This window comes from Chlorocebus sabaeus, chromosome 18 (genome assembly GCF_047675955.1).
Source record: "Chlorocebus sabaeus isolate Y175 chromosome 18, mChlSab1.0.hap1, whole genome shotgun sequence".
NCBI lineage: Eukaryota > Metazoa > Chordata > Mammalia > Primates > Cercopithecidae > Chlorocebus > Chlorocebus sabaeus.
This window is the reverse complement of record NC_132921.1, coordinates 69628795-69647470: the sequence shown is the minus strand read 5'-3', so window position 1 is coordinate 69647470 and position 18676 is coordinate 69628795. Positions and strand designations below refer to the sequence as shown.

Here is an 18676-nt window from a genome sequence, read left to right as displayed (position 1 = left end):
TGACACTGTAATATACTTGCCTGAAGCTGGACAGTGCGTGCCTTCTCACCCCACTCTCTGCACCCAAGCTTATCCGTACTCAGGTCAACTCTACTGGTCCCCCTAGGCAGTTAGGATTTTAACCCTTAACTATACCTTCTATGACCTTTAGGATCTACACTCAGAGTCAATCTTAGCCTGACAAATTATTAAAGAAAAATCTTGACAATTGTGACTACAAAACTGCAACCAACAGATGCAATTACAATTAGGTAATTCTCAGCAGGGACACCCTCAGGTATCCCCAAGTGTCCCCTAAGGAGCCAACACCACTCCCATATGATAGCTACCGAGTTAATATTTTCAGTGAGTGCTATGTCACCTCTTCATTTTGAAGATCTTAATATATTTCTGAGATTTTCTTCCTTTCCTTTTTAATAAAAGTTAAACCTAAGAATTAGTCATCGATAGCTGAACATATCTTTAGAGAGTGGACAGTTTTCTTCAAATTCTGACCACTGACTCCAAACCCACAACTCAAGCTTTGATACAAATCAGGTAAAAGGATAAAGAACAAAGGACATTTGATAGCTCCCAATAATTAGGCACTTACACTAAGCGGCTTTTTCCTGAATTTTTTCTTATTAATGCTTGCTTTCTGGCAATAGGAACAACGAATCAATGTTTATCACAGACGCTTATCAAACACCCTTGGAGGAATAATACCATACAATGATGCAGTGAGAGAGCTAACAGGGAGAAGGGCTGCCTGGAAATGCTAAGTCCTGAATAAATTACTAGGCTGCAGCCTAGCCACTGAAGACGGAAGTCTAGATATTTCTATTATAAAACCACTGAATGGAAGACTTGAAAAACTAGATATTTTAACTTAAGATGCCCACAGTATAAGAAGAATTCATCCTGGCTAGGCATAGTGGTTCAGTGCCTGTAATCCCAGAACTTTGGGAGGCTTACGCAGGAGGATCACTTGAGGCCCTGAATTCAAGATCAGCCTGGGCAACATGGCAAGACCCTGTCTCTACAGCAACAACAAGAAACCCCCAGAATTATCTGGGCATGGTGGCGCATGTCTGTAGTCCTAGCTACTTGGGAGATTGAGACAGGGGGATTGCTTGAGTCCAGGAGTTTCGGGCTGCAGCGAGCTGTGCTTGTGACACTGGGCTCCAGCCTGTGTAACAGAGCAAGTCCCTATCTCCAATAAATAAATAAATAGAAAATACACAAAAAGAATACACTTCTCCCTGACTTCCCTTAAAAAAAATTCATCTTAAGGAGGTTTATTCATTTTTTTCAACAAAGGACTTGTTAATCTAAATTGATGTTGGTTATAAAAATGCAATGGAGTACACGATTTATGAAAAATATTTCAAAGGTGGCTTAAAAATAAATGATCATTTAAATAAATGATAGTGATGAGCCCATTTTTCTTTGAATTAAGCTGTATCTGAATTTAAATGTACTCCTATTCATTTCTACCATTTTAATATATTAAATTTTTAATTCAAGTAATTATTATTCAAACTTTAACAAAATCATACTACTACATGTAGGGAATCTGTCCACTATAACATCTACACTACAGAAAAATTAATAAAATATCTTATAATATTATGAAACTTACATCCCTGAAAATTTTTTTTAAAAAGCAAAGCTGTTCAAAGTCCAGTGTTGCATTAAAAGGCTTACATGAAAGAAGCATATTTTTCTTTATGGACGGTATACTCCATGTCTCCTATGGAAAGCACTAGACTAGATGTAAGAATAGGGTGTTGAAGATGATTAAAAAGGATCAACTCATAGCCCTTACCATGCTGTAATCTAATAGAAAAGACATATGGTACCCAAATCATTCAGGAGTGTGAGTGCAGGGAGGGTGTATGTCGGCACTGTCACGAGGGACACAGTAAGGAAAGCGCTAAGTCCCAGGTGTCCAAACTGGAAGAATTCTGGTACTCAGGCAGGTGCTGCCTAAGTCATCACAGAAACATAATAAACACTGGAATGAACACTGCGCCATCTTTAGACACGATAACATGGACTCCAGTTTTGTCAAATTTTGTTTTGTTTTTACAAAGAAATAGTAGTATATTGGAATTTAATAAATGAATCCAGTTTTACTTGCAGCAAAAGTCATGAAAATAGTTTCATTTTAGCTCTACCTCAGCAGTGCCATAAGCAAACAGCACATATGAATATAACAATGATAAAAACATCTTCCAGGGGATCAGTGAAGCTTTATTCACTTTAAAAAGCACACTCTGTAAGGACACCAGGCAAAATTTATATTACTATTCTAGAAAATACAGTACTTAATATAATACTACATCTTGTAATGCTGAGATCTGTCCAAAATATTCCTCTCTTAACCAACACAGTGGCTCCTCTGTATTCTTCTTAAAAATTAATTTTATGTAATTTTCTATAAATGAATCTAAATTGAAGATTTCAGAGGTAACCCATTTCCCCGTTAAAAAGAAACTTAGATTTATGTTAGAAGAAGAGGGGTCACGAATCTTGGTTGACATGGTTTGGAGGATCTTTGTCCTCCAAATCTCATGTTGAAATGTGATTTCCAACAATGGAGGTGGGTCTGGGTGGGAGGTATCTGAATGACAGGGATGGATCCCTTTTGAATGGTTTAGCACCATCCCTTTGGTGGTAAGTGAGTTCCCACTCAGTTCATGTGAAATTTGGTTGTTTCAAAGTCTGGGACACCCTCCCGCTCGCTCTCGTGCTCCTGCTGTTGCCATGGGACATGCTTGCTTGTGCTTTGCCTTCCTCCATGATTGGAAGTTTCCTGAGGCCCCACCAGAAGCTGAACAGATCCTGGCACCATGCTTCTAAAGCCTGCAGAACCATAAGCTAATTAAACCTCTTTTCTTTATAAATTACCCACTGTCAGGTATGTGTTTACAGTAACACAAAAATGGACTAATACATTGCCCAAATAAGTCAGATTAGAAACTGGACTATTTTTTTCTTAATGCATACATTTCTTTCCTTATACTTTTCACTGTTTTACTTATTAATATAAAACAAAACTGGAAAGAGTTCAAAAAGTGATATTATTAGGTTTGAATTCCTGGATTCAGTAATCAAGATATGGGTTTAAACAATCATCCCAAGGAAAACACGCTCAGTTTTTAACGCTCTTATGAACTAGAAAGTGAAGTCACATCAACATGAATCAAGACACGCACCCAGTAGAGATCATGAAGCACTTGGGTGTGACTGGGAATGTCAACACACTCCATCTCGAGACATCAACTGTGAGGAATGATCAATTTTATTAGTAATTATGCAGCCTTCTCTCAGTACCCTTCTATGAACTCTAGGGCTTGAGTTTAGGAATTAAGAGACACAGATAGAACCAGTTTTCATAAGCTATGCTAATAGCTAGAGGTTAAAAATAAGTGGAGTTACCAGGCATTCAAATGAGGAATCCGTAGGACAACCGTGCCCTGAGATGGCTGGTGAGAATTCAGCCCTGCTCAATGTGGTGCAAGTTCAGGGCTGGTGCCTGGCCACAGGGCCTACAGTTCAGCCGTTCAGACCTAGCTCGACCTCCTGCAATTGTGGAAGGTGAACAAGCAGCATTGAAGAGAGGCTCAGGGAGTCCATACAGATACATGACAAGGCCTTTATGCACACCGAAGACAGTGATGCTGTCCTTCCGTTCCCACCCCAGGTGGCAGACCACTTGGCACCTTGCTGGGTCTGGGTCTGGAAGGTTTTCATACCCAAAGTATTTGCATTTAATGCTAATGCCATGCCCACTCAGAAGCATTTGGGGCTTAGAGGACGCTCCCCAAGCATGGTAGTATTGATGCCCCAGGACCTTTGGTTTACTTATTTGCAGAGAACAATTTTTCCTACAATCCAGCCCTCCACTTGACTGAGTAGGAGCCTGGGCATAAGGAATACTAGTGGCTGAGCATGGCTGAAGAATGATTTTACTTCGTGCTATCAGCTTTGGCACCTTCACCAAGGCATGGCCTTAAGGTAAGGAGACAATGAGCTGTGTCATTCCAGGTGGCTGTGTTCCTAGCTAACTTCATAATTAAAGACCCATCCTGTGTGCTTCCTTGGGTACAAAGAAATGGTGCTCTCCATGGGAAAAGGAGAGAGGACCCCCTCTCAAGGGGAAACAGCTCCAGTCCTTGGTCTTCTCCCCTGTCTGGACACAAAGACTTTGAGGCACGCAAGCCATGAGCATTGAAACTCCAGAGGCAGCTACAGCTTGTATACTGGTGTCTAATGCATACTATCAATAGAGTTAATATTTACTGGGGCCAGCACTTTAAAGGTATTAACTTGTTTTCTTGTCATAACATTTTATGATGTAAGAACTATTATTATGCCCTTGGAATAGCTGGGGAAACTGAGGGACATGAAGCTAGGTGGCTTGTCTAAAGTCACACAGCTAGTAAGCCACAGAACCAAGGTATGGGCACAAGGCAGTTGTCCCCAGGGTCTCCACTTCCACCATGGAAGACCCCAGCATTTGTCTCTGAGAAGGAAAGGTGCAGCTAATGCCCCCCTGCTTTATGGCTTCCTCTAAAACTTGGCAAGTTTCTCTTGCTCAGTAAACCAGACAAGAGGATACAGCATCCTCACCACTGAGACTTATCAGGAATCAACGAATGACACAAAATACACCTATTCAAAAGAATTCTAAAAATGCTTCTGTAAAGGAGAATATGTAAAAAACACTTATTTAGCTATTCTGCAATGATGGCTCAAAGAAAAGAATAAGACATGCTGGCAGAATTTCAAATATTTATAGACTTAAAGCAATGGTAAACTGCAACAAGCTGATGACTGCATGGTGTTGTTGTCAGCTAATAAAAAAGAGTACCTGAGCTTTACAGAGCAAGGTGCATGTTTGAGTTTTACTTACCTAAGCCAGCGTAACAGGGCAGTTAAGAATCAGATGCACTGACTTAGATTAGGCCCTCCCACAGACTACCTATGTGCCCTGGGACAAGTTCTCCAACTGCTGGGTTCTTAAGCTATTATTTATCAATGACCAACTATGCACATATATCATCTAATTTTTACCACATGCCCTATGCAGTACACATGACCATCATCATCACATCTCACATGTGCAAAACAGTTCAGAGATGTTAAGTAACTCATTTAAATTTACAGTGCCACAAAGTAAAGAGCTGGGGTGTAAAACCAGGTTTGTCAGATTCTAAAGCCATATCTCTTATCATTCTCTGACACTTTCCTCCTATAAGATGAAAAACTGGTAGCTATGCTCCCCACACTCTTTTTTAAAAATAAAATCTTCTTTATAAAGAGTTCCCATTAGGTTGAGTCAAGAAATTGGGGTTACTTTAGGAATTATTACAGTAATCATATAAAGTCTGGGTCAGAAGAGGCCTTTACAAAGGTCAATTTGTTCAACTTACCCTTGTACCTCAACCCTATTCAATTATCTGGAAACCTGAAGGACAGCAGTTAATTGATAGACCAAGATAAAACATCCATACGTGTTTGTGTGCACATACGGCCTGTTCCAAGCACGCCAAAGCCTGTGCTAGGCAGGATCTCAGCATCTGGTTCATACTTACAGGACTGCATATTAAGGCCACATATTTTAAATAATTGTCACAAAGAAACATCTATGTGTGAATTTCTCAGTGTAGTCTCAGGAAAGGTGATTTTGAAATAAAACTTTGAATAATGCATCCAGACCCAAGCTATTTTCGACATACAAGTCACACTTACTTATAGTGGAAAAGAAACTACCTCACATGTAAACGGATAGGCCAGGGGAACTATAGTTAACGTCAACTTGCCTCCGGCTGCATGCTGCAGGCATCTCTTTGAAAACAGGGCTTTCATCAAATTTTCCCTCTTATCTTTTTTGTTTCATGTTGTCTTCAGAAAAACTTCCCCTTTTTATTGTGATTTTTCTTGGTGGTGCTAGTATTGTTTAAATATAATAGAATGGGTGCCAAATACTTGATAATATGCTGCATTTGCTAAATATACATCTGTTTAAATGTGTTATGGAAAGGAGATGGAGGTATAAAGTTTCAGAATGAAAATAGTTACATTTACCTATAACAGGTATTTATGTAATATAATAGCTACCACTTGCTATTTTGCCCCAGAATGCAAAGTTCTTTAATTATTTTCAATACCTGCAACTTCTGTGATTTCTATGTACCAAAGTGGCTAAGACAGGAATATTACTATAATTAATACAAATGTTCTCAAACTCCTGAAAGATCTATAGCAATTTTAGAAACAATAGTAAATATAATTAATCACGGTAAAATTGATAGTGCTTATATACTAAATTCTGTCAAACATGTTATTAAGATAAATTATTCCTTATGAAAAATGTTAAAAATGCAGGTGTTTTCATTTATACAAATATATCTAATTATACATGGATAAAACATGGTAAAAAACAAATATGTCCTATTCAAGTTATTTTATATTAATTTTGAGAGTACATTGCCCCGTGGTTCTGTATGAAACATTTATTTTGTAGACATTTACCTCACAACCTAAGATTTGCTGCATCAAAATATCAAATCCTTAAAGGAACACATAATTTGGGGGAAGAAAAATAAAAAATTGCTTTGCTTACAGGATCCAGTAAAAATAAGCGTTTACATTTCATAAAATGTTTTAAAGAAAAGAAGGTTTCAGATGGCATTAGTCCAGGTAAAGGCCAAATGAATTAATATACATGAACAAAAAACTAGTCATTGCTTTGTGATGGGTTTGTAAAACATCCTAAAATAAAGCCGATGGTCATATCAGTTTTTAGTCATTATTGCCTATATGTTAAATAATTCCATGCATTAGTACGAACTGAACAGACTTTACATTTTCTGTTAAAAGCCCACCACCCACAACTAATTTTTAAAGAGGGCCAATTCTTCAGAAGACAAAACAATCTTAGCTAATAATTGACAATGCCTCCCAATAAAATGTCAAGCAATTACCCAGTGTTTGAATTTGCTGTCCTCCTGTTCCTAAGCTAGCAGGCAAGCTGGCCTGGCATGTGACAAGTGCAGACGATGGCGGCTGGCTCATCCTCTGCAGGACAGACTTCCCATTTTATTTCTAGAAGGAACGAATGAATTTGTTTCACCCACACTGTCTCTTGGGCCCAGTCTGTCTTTATGACCAACAGCACCTATTTGAGGTGAACGACTCAGAATGCTGCAGTAGAGGAAACATAGGCTAACTAGCCTACACAGGAATGAGTGCAAAGTTTCACAAGTTCTTCCAACTGACAAAAACAACTAACAATATATTGAAATCCACACTTGAGGCAGTTCCTTTCCTTTCCCCTCTCTCATTCCTTTTTCCATTTCCCCACGACTTCCCTTTTAATTGAGGGCCTCCTGTGTGAAGGTGGAAAACATGTGGTTGGAAGATAAACCACTCACCAGCCATCACCTCTGGGCTTGAACTGAACTGAGAGCGCCTGGGGAAGAGCTGCTGCAGAGGTTTAAGTAGGGAAACATAGTAATAAACCACATGTGGTACTTCTAGAATAGCAAATGCATAGTAGTGTCACCATTGCTACTAGCTACTAGGAAACCTGGTATTTTGGAATTGAGGACTTCAGAGATCATCTAGTTGAGTTTCCTCAACTTACAAATGAGGAAACTAGGGCCCAGAGAAGTTCAGAATCACAAAATCAGTTAAAATACAGATCTAGGAATTCCACATCTAAATTCAGTGTTCTTCCAACCAAGCAATGTGGTGATTACCTATCAATAACACCCCAGCAATTTATCTATGATTAATGTTATATTTTAACTTTTCTGCTTAAAAACACTACCTATCAAATTTAAACCTGAAATTTGGTAAAAAACCCTGGACAATTAGACAGTTTTAAGAATTTCTATGGAATATGATAGTTTGTACAAGACTGCTCAAGTCTAAAGATAATAGCAAGTTTTGTATTTATGAGCATGGTATACTGGCTAATTTGTCTGACAGAGAACATACTGTATTCTTCAGAAAAAGCAAATCTCAAAGTGGCACATGCTGTGAAAACAACCCTTTTAAGATTATTATCTAGTAAATAGTCAGGTAAATCTGACATGACTTATTGGCATTTAGTCTAAAGTTGTATCAAGGCCATGTGTTACCAAAGGCATCTCTTCAATGCATAATTTAAAACATAACCTCCATGACTACCTGAGAGACCCAGGTAGAATAATGAATTAATATTGCAGAAATAGACCCTTCGAGGATTAGTTGACATTTAGCTAGGGTCACAAGGGCACCTGGATTAGCAGTTGCAGGCTATTCCTCACAGAGAACTTGACAGATGACAAAATATATCCAACGTATTCCCAGAATTTAAAATAAACCTCTTCAGAACGTTTAGTTTGGATGTCCAGGCACGGAAGGGCCTATTGTTGCTTAGGACTTATACTGGGTCATATGTTTGTAAAAAGTACAAACTACTGGTGCCAAAAATAAGCCATCTACATAAACATTGAGTTGGGGAATGAATGAAGAACAGCCAGGAAAAGCCGGGCGCAGTGGCTCACGCCTGTAATCCTAGAACTTTGGGAGGCTGAGGTGGGGGGATCACGAGGTCAGGAGATCAAGACCATCTTGGCCAACATGGTGAAACCCCATCTCTATCAAAAATACAAAAATTAGCTGGGTGTGGTGGCAGGCGCCTGTAGCCCCAGCTACTTGGGAGGCTGAGGCAGAAGAATCGCTTGAACCTGGGAGGCAGAGGTTGCAGTGAGCTCAGATCATGCCACTGCACTACAGCCTGGCAACAGAACGAGACCCCATCTCAAAAAAAAAAAAAAGGTGAGGCATAAGAAAAAGAGGAAGAAAAAAGGAAATAAAGAGATAAATAGGTAAAGAAGGGTAAAGAAAAGAGGGGTAGAAAGGAATGGAATGAAAATAAATAATGAACGAATAATGAAGATAGGAATCACACGATGGGTAGAAAAAGAGATAAAGGGCAGGTGACAAGTGGGGAAAACAGTTGTAATGATGGGGACCGAAGACCAGGGACGTGCACAGCTGTGACAGAGCAACAGTTTTTCCTGGGGCTTGACTAGAACAGAACCATAAATGGAGGGAGATGCAGAAAAGGAGTAGGTGCTTGTATCTATATTGGGATATCAACTCGCCCTGAAATATTGCTATTTCCAAAGGTTTTACCTTCATCCTTGATATTCCTTCTTCTCACTCTATAAAAACTCTTGAGGAGCCTCCTCCTCCAAACCTATGGCTTCAGCTTCAGAAATGTTGATGACTTTCGGACTATAGAAACTATTATTTCTAGTCCATAGTAGCATATTCAACTTCCCAGTGAACATCTCCACTTAATTTTAAAGGAGCATTGAACTTAAAATGTGCAAAGCTGGGATTGCTGGCAAGACGGCTGAATAGGAACATCTCCGGTCTGCAGCTCCCAGCCAGATCAACCCAGAAGGTGGGTTATTTCTGCATTTCCAACTGGGGTACCTGGTTCACCTCACCGGGACTGGTTGGACAGTAGGTGCAGCCCACAGAGGGAGAGCTGAAGCAGGGTGGGGCGTCATTTCACTGGGAAGTGCAAGAGGTTGGGAAATTATCTCCCCTACCCAAGGGAAGCCGTGAGGGACTGAGCCTGAGGAACCCTGCACTCCACTTTTCCCACAGTCTTCACAACTCACAGACCAGGAGATCCCCTCCAGCGCCTACCCCACCAGGGCCCTGGGTTTTAAGCACAAAACAGGATGACTGTTTGGGCAGACACTGAACTAGCTGCAGGAGTTTTTTGTTTTTGTTTTTTCCATACCCTACTGGCTCCTGGAATGCCAGTGAGACAGAACTGTTCACTCCCCTGGAAAGGGGTGCTGAAGCCAGGGAACCAAGTCGTCTGGCTTGGCAGGTCCCACCCTCACAGAGCCCAGCAAACTTAGATCCATTGGCTTGAAATTCTTGCTGCCAGCACAGCGGTAGTCTGAGATCGACCTGGGATGCCCCAGCTTGGTGGGAGGAGGGGCACCTGACATTGATGAGGCTTGAGTAGGCGGTTTTCCCCTCACACTGTAAACAAAGCTTTTCCCCTCACGCTGTAAACAAAGCCACCAGGAAGCTCGAACCGGGTGGAGTCCACTGCAGCTCAGCAAGGCCACTGTGGCCAGACTACCAGATTTCTCCTTTCTGAGCAGGGCATCTCTGAAAAAAATACAGCAGCCCCAGTCAGAGACTTATAGATAAACTCCCCACCTCACTGGGACAAAACACCTGGTGGAAAGGGTGGCTCTGAAGAGAACAGCAGATCTACTGGCACAGTGTTCGAGCTTTGATAAGGGACAGACTGCCTCCTCACGTGGGTCCCTAACCCCCCGTGGATCCTGAACAGAAGACACTTCCCAGTAGGGGCCGACAGACACCTCATACAGGAGAGCTCTGAGTGGCATCTGGTGGTTGGCCCTCTGGTCTGAAGCTTCCAGAGGAAGGAACAGGCAGCAATCTTTGCTAGTCTGCTGCCTCTGCCAGTGATACCCAGGCAAACAGGGTGTGGAGCAGACCTCCAGAAAACTACAGCAGACCTGCAGCAGAGGGGCCAGACTGTTAGAAGGAAAACTAACAAACAGAAAGGAAGAGCACGTTCACTCAGAGACCCCATCCGAAGGTCACCAACATTAAAGACCAAAGGTAGATAAATCCATAAAGATGGGGAGAAACCAGCGCAAAAAGGCTGAAAATTCCAAAACCAGAAGGCCTTTTCTCCTCTAAAGGATCACAACTCCTTGCCAGCAAGGGAGAAAAACTGATTGGAGAATGAGTTGACGAATTGACAGAAGTAGGCTTCACAAGGCGGGTAATAAAAAACTCTTTCGAGCTAAAGGAGCATGCCCTAACCCAACGCAAGGAAGCTAAGAACCTTGAAAAAAGGTTAGATGAATTGCTAACTAGAATAACCAGTTTAGAGAAGAACGTAAATGACCTGATGCAGCTGAAAAGCACAGCCCGAGAACTTTGTGAAGCATACACAAGTATCAAGAGCCAAATCGATCAAGCAGAAAAAAGGATGTCAGAGATTGAAGATCAACTTAATGAAATAAAGCGAGAAGCCAAGAGTAAAGAAAAAAAGAACAAAAAGGAACGAACAAAGCCTCCAAGAAATATGGGACTATGTGAAAAGACCAAATCTGCGTTTGATTGGTGTACCTGAAAGTGACGAGGAGAATGGAACCAATCTGGAAAACACTCTTGAGGATATTATCCAGGAGAAATTCCCCAATCTAGCAAGACAGGCTGACATTCAAATTCAGGAAATACAGAGAACACCACAAAGATATTCCTCGAGAAGAGCAACCCCAAGACATAATCGTCAGACTCACCAAGGTTGAAATGAAGGAAAAAATGTTAAGGGCAGTCAGAGAGAAAGGTCAGATTACTCACAAGGGAAGCCCCCCAGACTAACAGTAGATATCGCTGCAGAAATCCTACAAGCCAGAAGAGAGTGGGGCCCAATATTTAATATTCTTAAAGAAAAGAATTTTCAACCCAGAATTTCATTTCCTGCCAAACTAAGTTTCATAAGTGAAGGAGAAATAAAATCCATTAGAGAAAAGCAAATGCTGAGAGATTCTGACACTACCGGGCCTGCCCTACAAGAGCTCCTGAAGGAAATACTAAACATGAAAAGGAACAACCGGTACCAGCCACTGCAAAAACACACCAACTTTAAAGACCATCAAAACTATGAAGAAATTACATCAACTAATGGGCAAAATAACCAGCTATCATCATAACGACAGGATCAAATTCACATATAACAGTAGTAACCTTAAATGTAAATAGGTTAAATGCCCCAATTAAAAGACACAGACTGACAAATTGGATAAAGAGTCAAGACCCATCAGTGTGCTGTATTCAGGGGATGCATCTCACATGCAAAGACATACATAGGCTCAAAATAAAGGGATGGAGGACTATTTACCAAGCAAACGGAAAGAAAAAAAAAAAAAAGAAAAGAAAAAAGGAGAGGTTCTAATCCTAGTCTCTGATAAAACAGACTTAAACCAACAAAGATCAAAAGAGACAAAGAAGGGCATTACATAACAGTAAAGGGATCAATGCAACAAGAAGAGCTAACTCTCCTAAATATACATGCACCCAACACAGGAACACCCAGATTCATAAAGCAAGTTCTTAGAGACCTATGAAGAGACTTAGACTCCCACACAATAATAGTGGGAGACTTTAACACCCCACTGTCAATATCAGACAGATTAATGAGACAGAAAATTAGCAAGGATATTCAGGACTTGAACTCAGTTCTGGAAAAAGCAGACCTAAGAGACATCTACAGAACTCTCCACCCCAAATAACAGAATATACATTCTTCTCTTCACCTCATCACACTTATTTTAAAATTGACCACAAAACTGGAAGTAAAACACTCCTCAGTAAATGCAAAAGAATGGAAATCATAACAAACAGTCTCTCAGACCACAGTGCAATCAAATTAGAACTCAGGATTAAGAAACTCAATCAAATCAGCACAACTACATGGAAACTGAATCACCTGCTCCTGAGTGACTACTGGGTAAATAATGAAATGAAGGCAGAAATAAAGATGTTCTTTGAAACCAATGAGAATGAAGACACAACGTACCAGAATCTCTGGAACACATTTAAAGAGGGTGTAGAGGGAAATTTATAGCACTAAATGCCCACAAGAGAAGGCAGGAAAGATAGAAAATTGACACCCGAACATCAAAATTAAAAGAACTAGAGAAGCAACAGCAAACAAATTCAAAAGCTACCCGGAGCCAAGAGATAACTAAGATCAGAGCAGAACTGAAGGACATAGAGACATGAAAAACCCTTAAAAAAAAAATCAATAAATCCAGGGACTGGTTTTTTGAAAAGATCAACAAAATAGACCACTAGCCAGACTAATAAAGAAGAAATGAAAGAAGATCAAATAGATAGAATAAAAATGATATAGGGGATATCACCACTGATCCCGCAGGAATACAAATTACCATCAGAGAACAGTATAAACACCTCTATGCGAATAAACCAGAAAATCTAGAAGAAATGAATAAATTCCTGGACACGTATACCCTCCCAAGTCTAAACCAGGAAGAAGTCAAATCCCTGAGTAGACCGATAACAAGTTTTGAAATTAAGGCAGTAATTATTAGCCTACCAACCAAAAAAAGTCCAGGACCAGATGGATTCACAGCTGAATTTTACCAGAGGTACAAGGACGAGGTGTTATAATTCCTTCTCAAACTATTTCAAACAACAGAAAAAGAGGGAATCCTCCCTAACTCAGTTTATGAGGCCAACATCATCCTGATACCAAAACCTGGCAGAGACACAATTAAGAAAATTTCAGACCAATATACCTGATGAACTTCGATGTGAAAATCCTTAATAAAATACTGGCAAATCAAATCCAGCAGCACATTAAAAAGCTTATCCACCACAATGAAGTCAGCTTCATCCCTGGGATGCAAGGCTGGTTCAACATATGCAAATCAATAAACGTAATCCATCACATAAACAGAACCAATGACAAAAACCACATGATTATCTCAATAGATGCAGAAAAGGCCTTTGACAAAATTCAATAGCCCTACATGCTAAAAACTCTGAATAAGTTAGATATGGGTGGAACATACCTCAAAATAATAAGAGCTATTTATGACAAGCCCACAGCCAATATCATACTAAATGGGCAAAAGTTGGAAGTATTCCCTTTAAAAACCATCACAAGACAAGGATGCCCTCTCTCACCACTCCTATTCAATATAGTATTGGAAGTGCTGACCAGAGCAATCAGGCAAGAGAAAGAAATAACGGGTATTCAAATAGGAAGAGAGGAAGTCAAATTGTCTCTGTTTGCAGATGATATGATTGCATATTTAGAAAACCCTATGGTCTCAGCCCCTCATCTCCTTAACCTGATAAACAACTTCAGCAAAGTCTCAGGAAACAAAATCAATGCAAAAATAACACGCACTCCTATACACCAATAACAGACAAATAGAGAGACAAACCATGAGTAAACTTCCATTCACAAATGCCTTAGAGAGAATAAAATACCTAGGAATACAACTTACAAGGGATGTGAAGGACCTCTTCAAGGAGAACTACAAACCACTGCTCAAGGAAATAAGAGAGGACACAAACAAAGGGAAAAATATTCCATGCTCATGGATAGGAAGAATCAAGATCATGAAAATGGCCAGACTGCCCAAAGTAATTTATAGATTCAATGCTATCTCCATCAAGCTACCATTGACGTTCTTCACAGAATTGGAAAAAACTACTTTCAACTTCATATGGAACCAAAAAGGAGCCTACATAGCCAAGACAATCCTAAGTAAAAACAACAAAACTGGAGGCATCATGCTACCTGACTTCAAACTATACTACAAGGCTACAGTAACTAAAACAGTATTATACTGGTATCAAAACAGATATATAGACCAATGGAACAGAATAGAGGCCTCAGAAATAACACCACACATCTACAATCATCTGATCTTTGCCAAACCTGACAAAAACAAGCAATGGGGAAAAGATTCCCTATTTAATAAATGGTGTTGGGAATATCTAGTCACATGCAGAAAACTGAAACTGGACCCCTTCCTTACACCTTACACACAGATCAACTCAAGATGGATTAAAGACTTAAACATAAGACCTAAAACCATAAAAATCCTAGAAGAAAACCTAGACAACACCATTCAGGATACAGGCATGGGCAAAGACTTCACGTCTAAAACACCAAAAGCAATGGCAACAAACACCAAAATTGACAAATGAGATCTAATAAACTAAAGAGCTCCTGCACAGCAAAAGAAACAATCATCAGAGTGAACAGACAGCCTACAGAATGGGAGAAAATTTTTGCAATCTATCCATCTCACAAAGGGCTAATATCCAGAATCTACAAAGAACTTAAACAAATTTACAAGAGAAAAAACAACCCCATCAAAAAGTGGCCAAATGATATGAACAGACACTTCTCAAAAGAAGACATTTATGCAGCCAACGAACCTATAAAAAAATGCTCATCATCACTGGTCATTACAAAAATGCAAATCAAAACCACAATGAGATACCATGCTATGCCAGTGAGAATAGTGATCACTAAAAAGTCAGGAAGGCCAGGTATGGCGGCTCACGTTTGTAATCCCAGCACTTTGGGAGCCAAGGAAGGTGGATCACGAGATCAGGAGTTTGAGACCAGCCTGACCAACATGGAGAAAACTTGTCTCTATTAAAAATACAAAAATTAGCTGGGCGTGGTGGTGTGCACCTGTAATTCCAGCTACTGAGGAGGCTGAGGCAGGAGAATCTCTTGAACCTGGGAGCCGGAGGTTGCTGTGAGCCGAGATCACGCCACTGCACTCCTGCCTGGGCAAAAACAGCAAACAACTCCGTCTCAAGGAAAAAAAAAAGTCAGGAAACAACAGATGCTGGAGAAGATGTACAGAAATAGGAATGCTTTTACACTGTTGGTGGGAGCGTAAATTAGTTCCACCACTGTGGAAGACAGTGTGGCGATTCCTCAAGGACCTAGAACTAGAAATATCATTTGATCCAATAATCCCATTACTGGGTATATACCCAAAGGATTATAAATCATTCTACTCTAAAGACACATGTATATGTATGTTTATCATGGCACTAGTCACAATAGCAAACACTTGGAACCAACCTAAATGTCCATCAATTGATAAAGAAAATAGACTAGATTAAGAAAATGTGGCACATATGCACCATGGAATACTACACAGCCATAAAAATGGATGAGTTCATGTCCTTTGTAGGGACATGGATGAAGCTGGAAACCATCATTCTCAGCAAACTATCACAAGAACAGAAAAGCAAACAGCGCATGTTCTCACTTGTACGTGTGTACCTGTGACAATGCATGGACACAGGGAGGGGAACATCATACCCTGGGGCCTGTCAGAGGGTGGGGGGTAAAGGAGGGATAGCATTAGGAGATGGGATGACGGGTACAGCAGACCACCATAGCACATGTATACGTATGTAACAAAACTGCTCATTCTGCACATGTACCCCAGAACCTAAAGCATTATAATAAAAAAAAAATGTGCAAAGTTGAACTCTCCATTTTTCCTCCCCCCCCCCATTTTCTAGTTTCTATGTTCCACATTTTGGTGAATAGAAATATCTCCACTAACTTGCCCAAACCAGGAATTACTCTAAGTTCTTTCTATATAGTCCCTTCTCTCTCCAAATGGCTACTAAAATTTAACTCTTAACTGTTTCTAAAGTTGCTCTTTCTCTTCATTCTACCGGTCTTCCTGATTTGAGCTCTCTCCCCTCCTCACTGTGTCCAATCCTAACGTTAGAGTTATATTCCTAAAAATTAGATCATGTTACTACCTGCTCAAAGGCCATCAACAGTCTCAGGCCCAAGGCCAACCTCCTTCCACGACCAGATCAGAGTTTCTAGTCTTCTCTCTGCCAACCTCTCCACCTTTACCTTCTACCATCCATGAACTCACTCACACGGCATGATTACAACTGTTTTCAAACAATAGAGAAATGGACAAGACCCACATATTTCCACTATTTGGGAAAATTTATGCCATCAATTCTTAGTATCTATATTTTTGTATTGATTTTTACATAAATTGAAGATTTTACTATTAAGCAAGTTTTCACTTGTTTCTGCAAAACAAGACACTGCATAGTTTTCAAGTATGGGAGGTGAGGATCCCTTAGTATGGCCATATCTGTTTTTCTCTCCCCCAGACTATCCCTTGGCTCTTGTAACACACAACTTTGTTTTTGGACACAGGGGTTTGCTCTGTTGCCCAGGCTGGAGTGCAGTGGAGTGATCATAGCTCAAGTGATCCTCCCATCTCAGGCTCACCAGTAGTTGGGACTACAGGTGTGTGCCACCACGTCCAGCAAATTTTTGTATTTATTGTAGAGACAGGGTTTTGTCACGTTGCCCAAGCTGGTCTTGAACTCCTGGGCTAAAGTGATCAAATGATTCACCTGCCTCCACTTCCTAAAGTGAGGGGATTATAGGCATGAGCCACGGTGCCCGGCCATACCACGTACTCTATGATTTGTTCTCTTACGAGCTGCTCCTGCGCGGCATTGTTCTGTTGGGCTGTTCTTGCCGGTTCTCTTTCTCATGATGTTGTGCTGATTACCTTCCCTAGCACAGTGCCAACACACCACACAGGCCCCATAAAATCTGTCATCATCATCATCCTCACTATAAGAAGAAGGAAAGTCTTCTCATATCTTTGTGATTACCAAATGTCTTAGTACATTGGAAATCAGTACTAAACATTTCCTGGTGAATAAGTGGCTTTTAAGATTCTGCAGAGCTTTACCTGCCTCTGTGTGGGAAGACACAGGATGCTTATGTTATTCTGGCATGATATGCTTTGCATATTCACACAGAATCATAGCCATTTACTCTAAATTTTTGTCCCATAACCTTCCATGCCACATGATGAAAAATGTTAACAATCACAGAGTCACAGATGTGTCTGCGTTATCAAAGCCAGCTCAGTAACTGAGTATTTTCACACACACGAAACATTTCAGCAAACAATGGATATAACTGTATCTTTGGCAACAGCTAGGAGCTCACCTTTTCTTCATTACCAACACAACTCCAAGAAATATAATAACGAACAGCAAGATGCCCGCAATGACTCCAGCAATTTTAACTGTATGATCTGTCTGTTTCTCGGGTTCTGGGACTGGTTTCGGAGTGGCAGCTCCTGAAGATGAAAGGAAATGAAAAAGGAGAGACAGTAGGTGAGAGAGAATAAAGATGTCACATTTTAAAAAATTTCGCTGCATTTAACAGAATAATAAGACTTATCAGAGCCAGCAGACAGACAAGCTTTGATTTTTTAAACAGCTTTCATATGCACTGAAACGAGCGTAATTGTTCACATTGTTCTTCAATATTTTACTAAACCATAACACAAGCGGGATAGCAAACCCATGCCTGACCCTTTTCTAAAAGACTCTTCTGAAACAGGTTTTTTTTTTTTTAAAGAAAAATATTATTTTATTATCTCTATTGGTTCCTGCTCTTTCTGCCATTTAAAAACTTACTAACACCACAATAGCTATCCCTAAGCCTTTATCCAAATTTGATTTGCTGGAACATTTTCCTCAATTATTTTTCATAAATGAAGCAGTAATTCCATAACATATTAGTCCAAACACCTGGAAAACTCAGATAAGCTCATTCACCATGCATTTTTACCAGCAATTGTTTTTTAACACAATAGAGCTTTTCCCCCTGCCTTTGGAAATCTAAATCTAGGTCACATCTGGTAGGCAAAAGACTCCTTCTAAGCAATTTACTCACAAAGTGGGAAGCGGCTGATGATCACACCACTGGCACCCACATTTCATATCTGTTTAAATGAGATAACCAGGGTCTTACAGTGGCGGTGGCTGTCTTAGCTCCCCTTTCTCATGTCTACAACATGAGACATGTTTGTCCTGTTTACTGTATAATGTGACGGAATGTCAAATTCATGTCTGATGAAACATGTTTCCTCTGCTAAGTGCATGCAGGATGAAAAATATTAGGAATGTAATGTTCAATTCCCCCAAAAGACTCCTTTTTAAAAGGGCTTGTACTTTTAAAATCAGAATGTGATGATGCTCTGAGTCA

The 18676-nt window shown here is 40.2% G+C and overlaps 1 protein-coding gene across 12 annotated transcripts in view; it reads right to left on the bottom strand.

Annotated features, from left to right (window-relative positions):
- Window positions 1-18676, bottom strand: part of PTPRM (protein tyrosine phosphatase receptor type M) — an 834581-nt gene that overhangs the window by 246958 nt on the left and 568947 nt on the right. For all 12 annotated transcript variants that reach the window (XM_007974623.3, XM_073006465.1, XM_073006464.1 and 9 more), the window contains one exon: window positions 17630-17762. In XM_007974623.3, the coding sequence (XP_007972814.1) occupies window positions 17630-17762 (133 nt within the window). The remainder of the gene's footprint in view (window positions 1-17629; window positions 17763-18676) is intronic.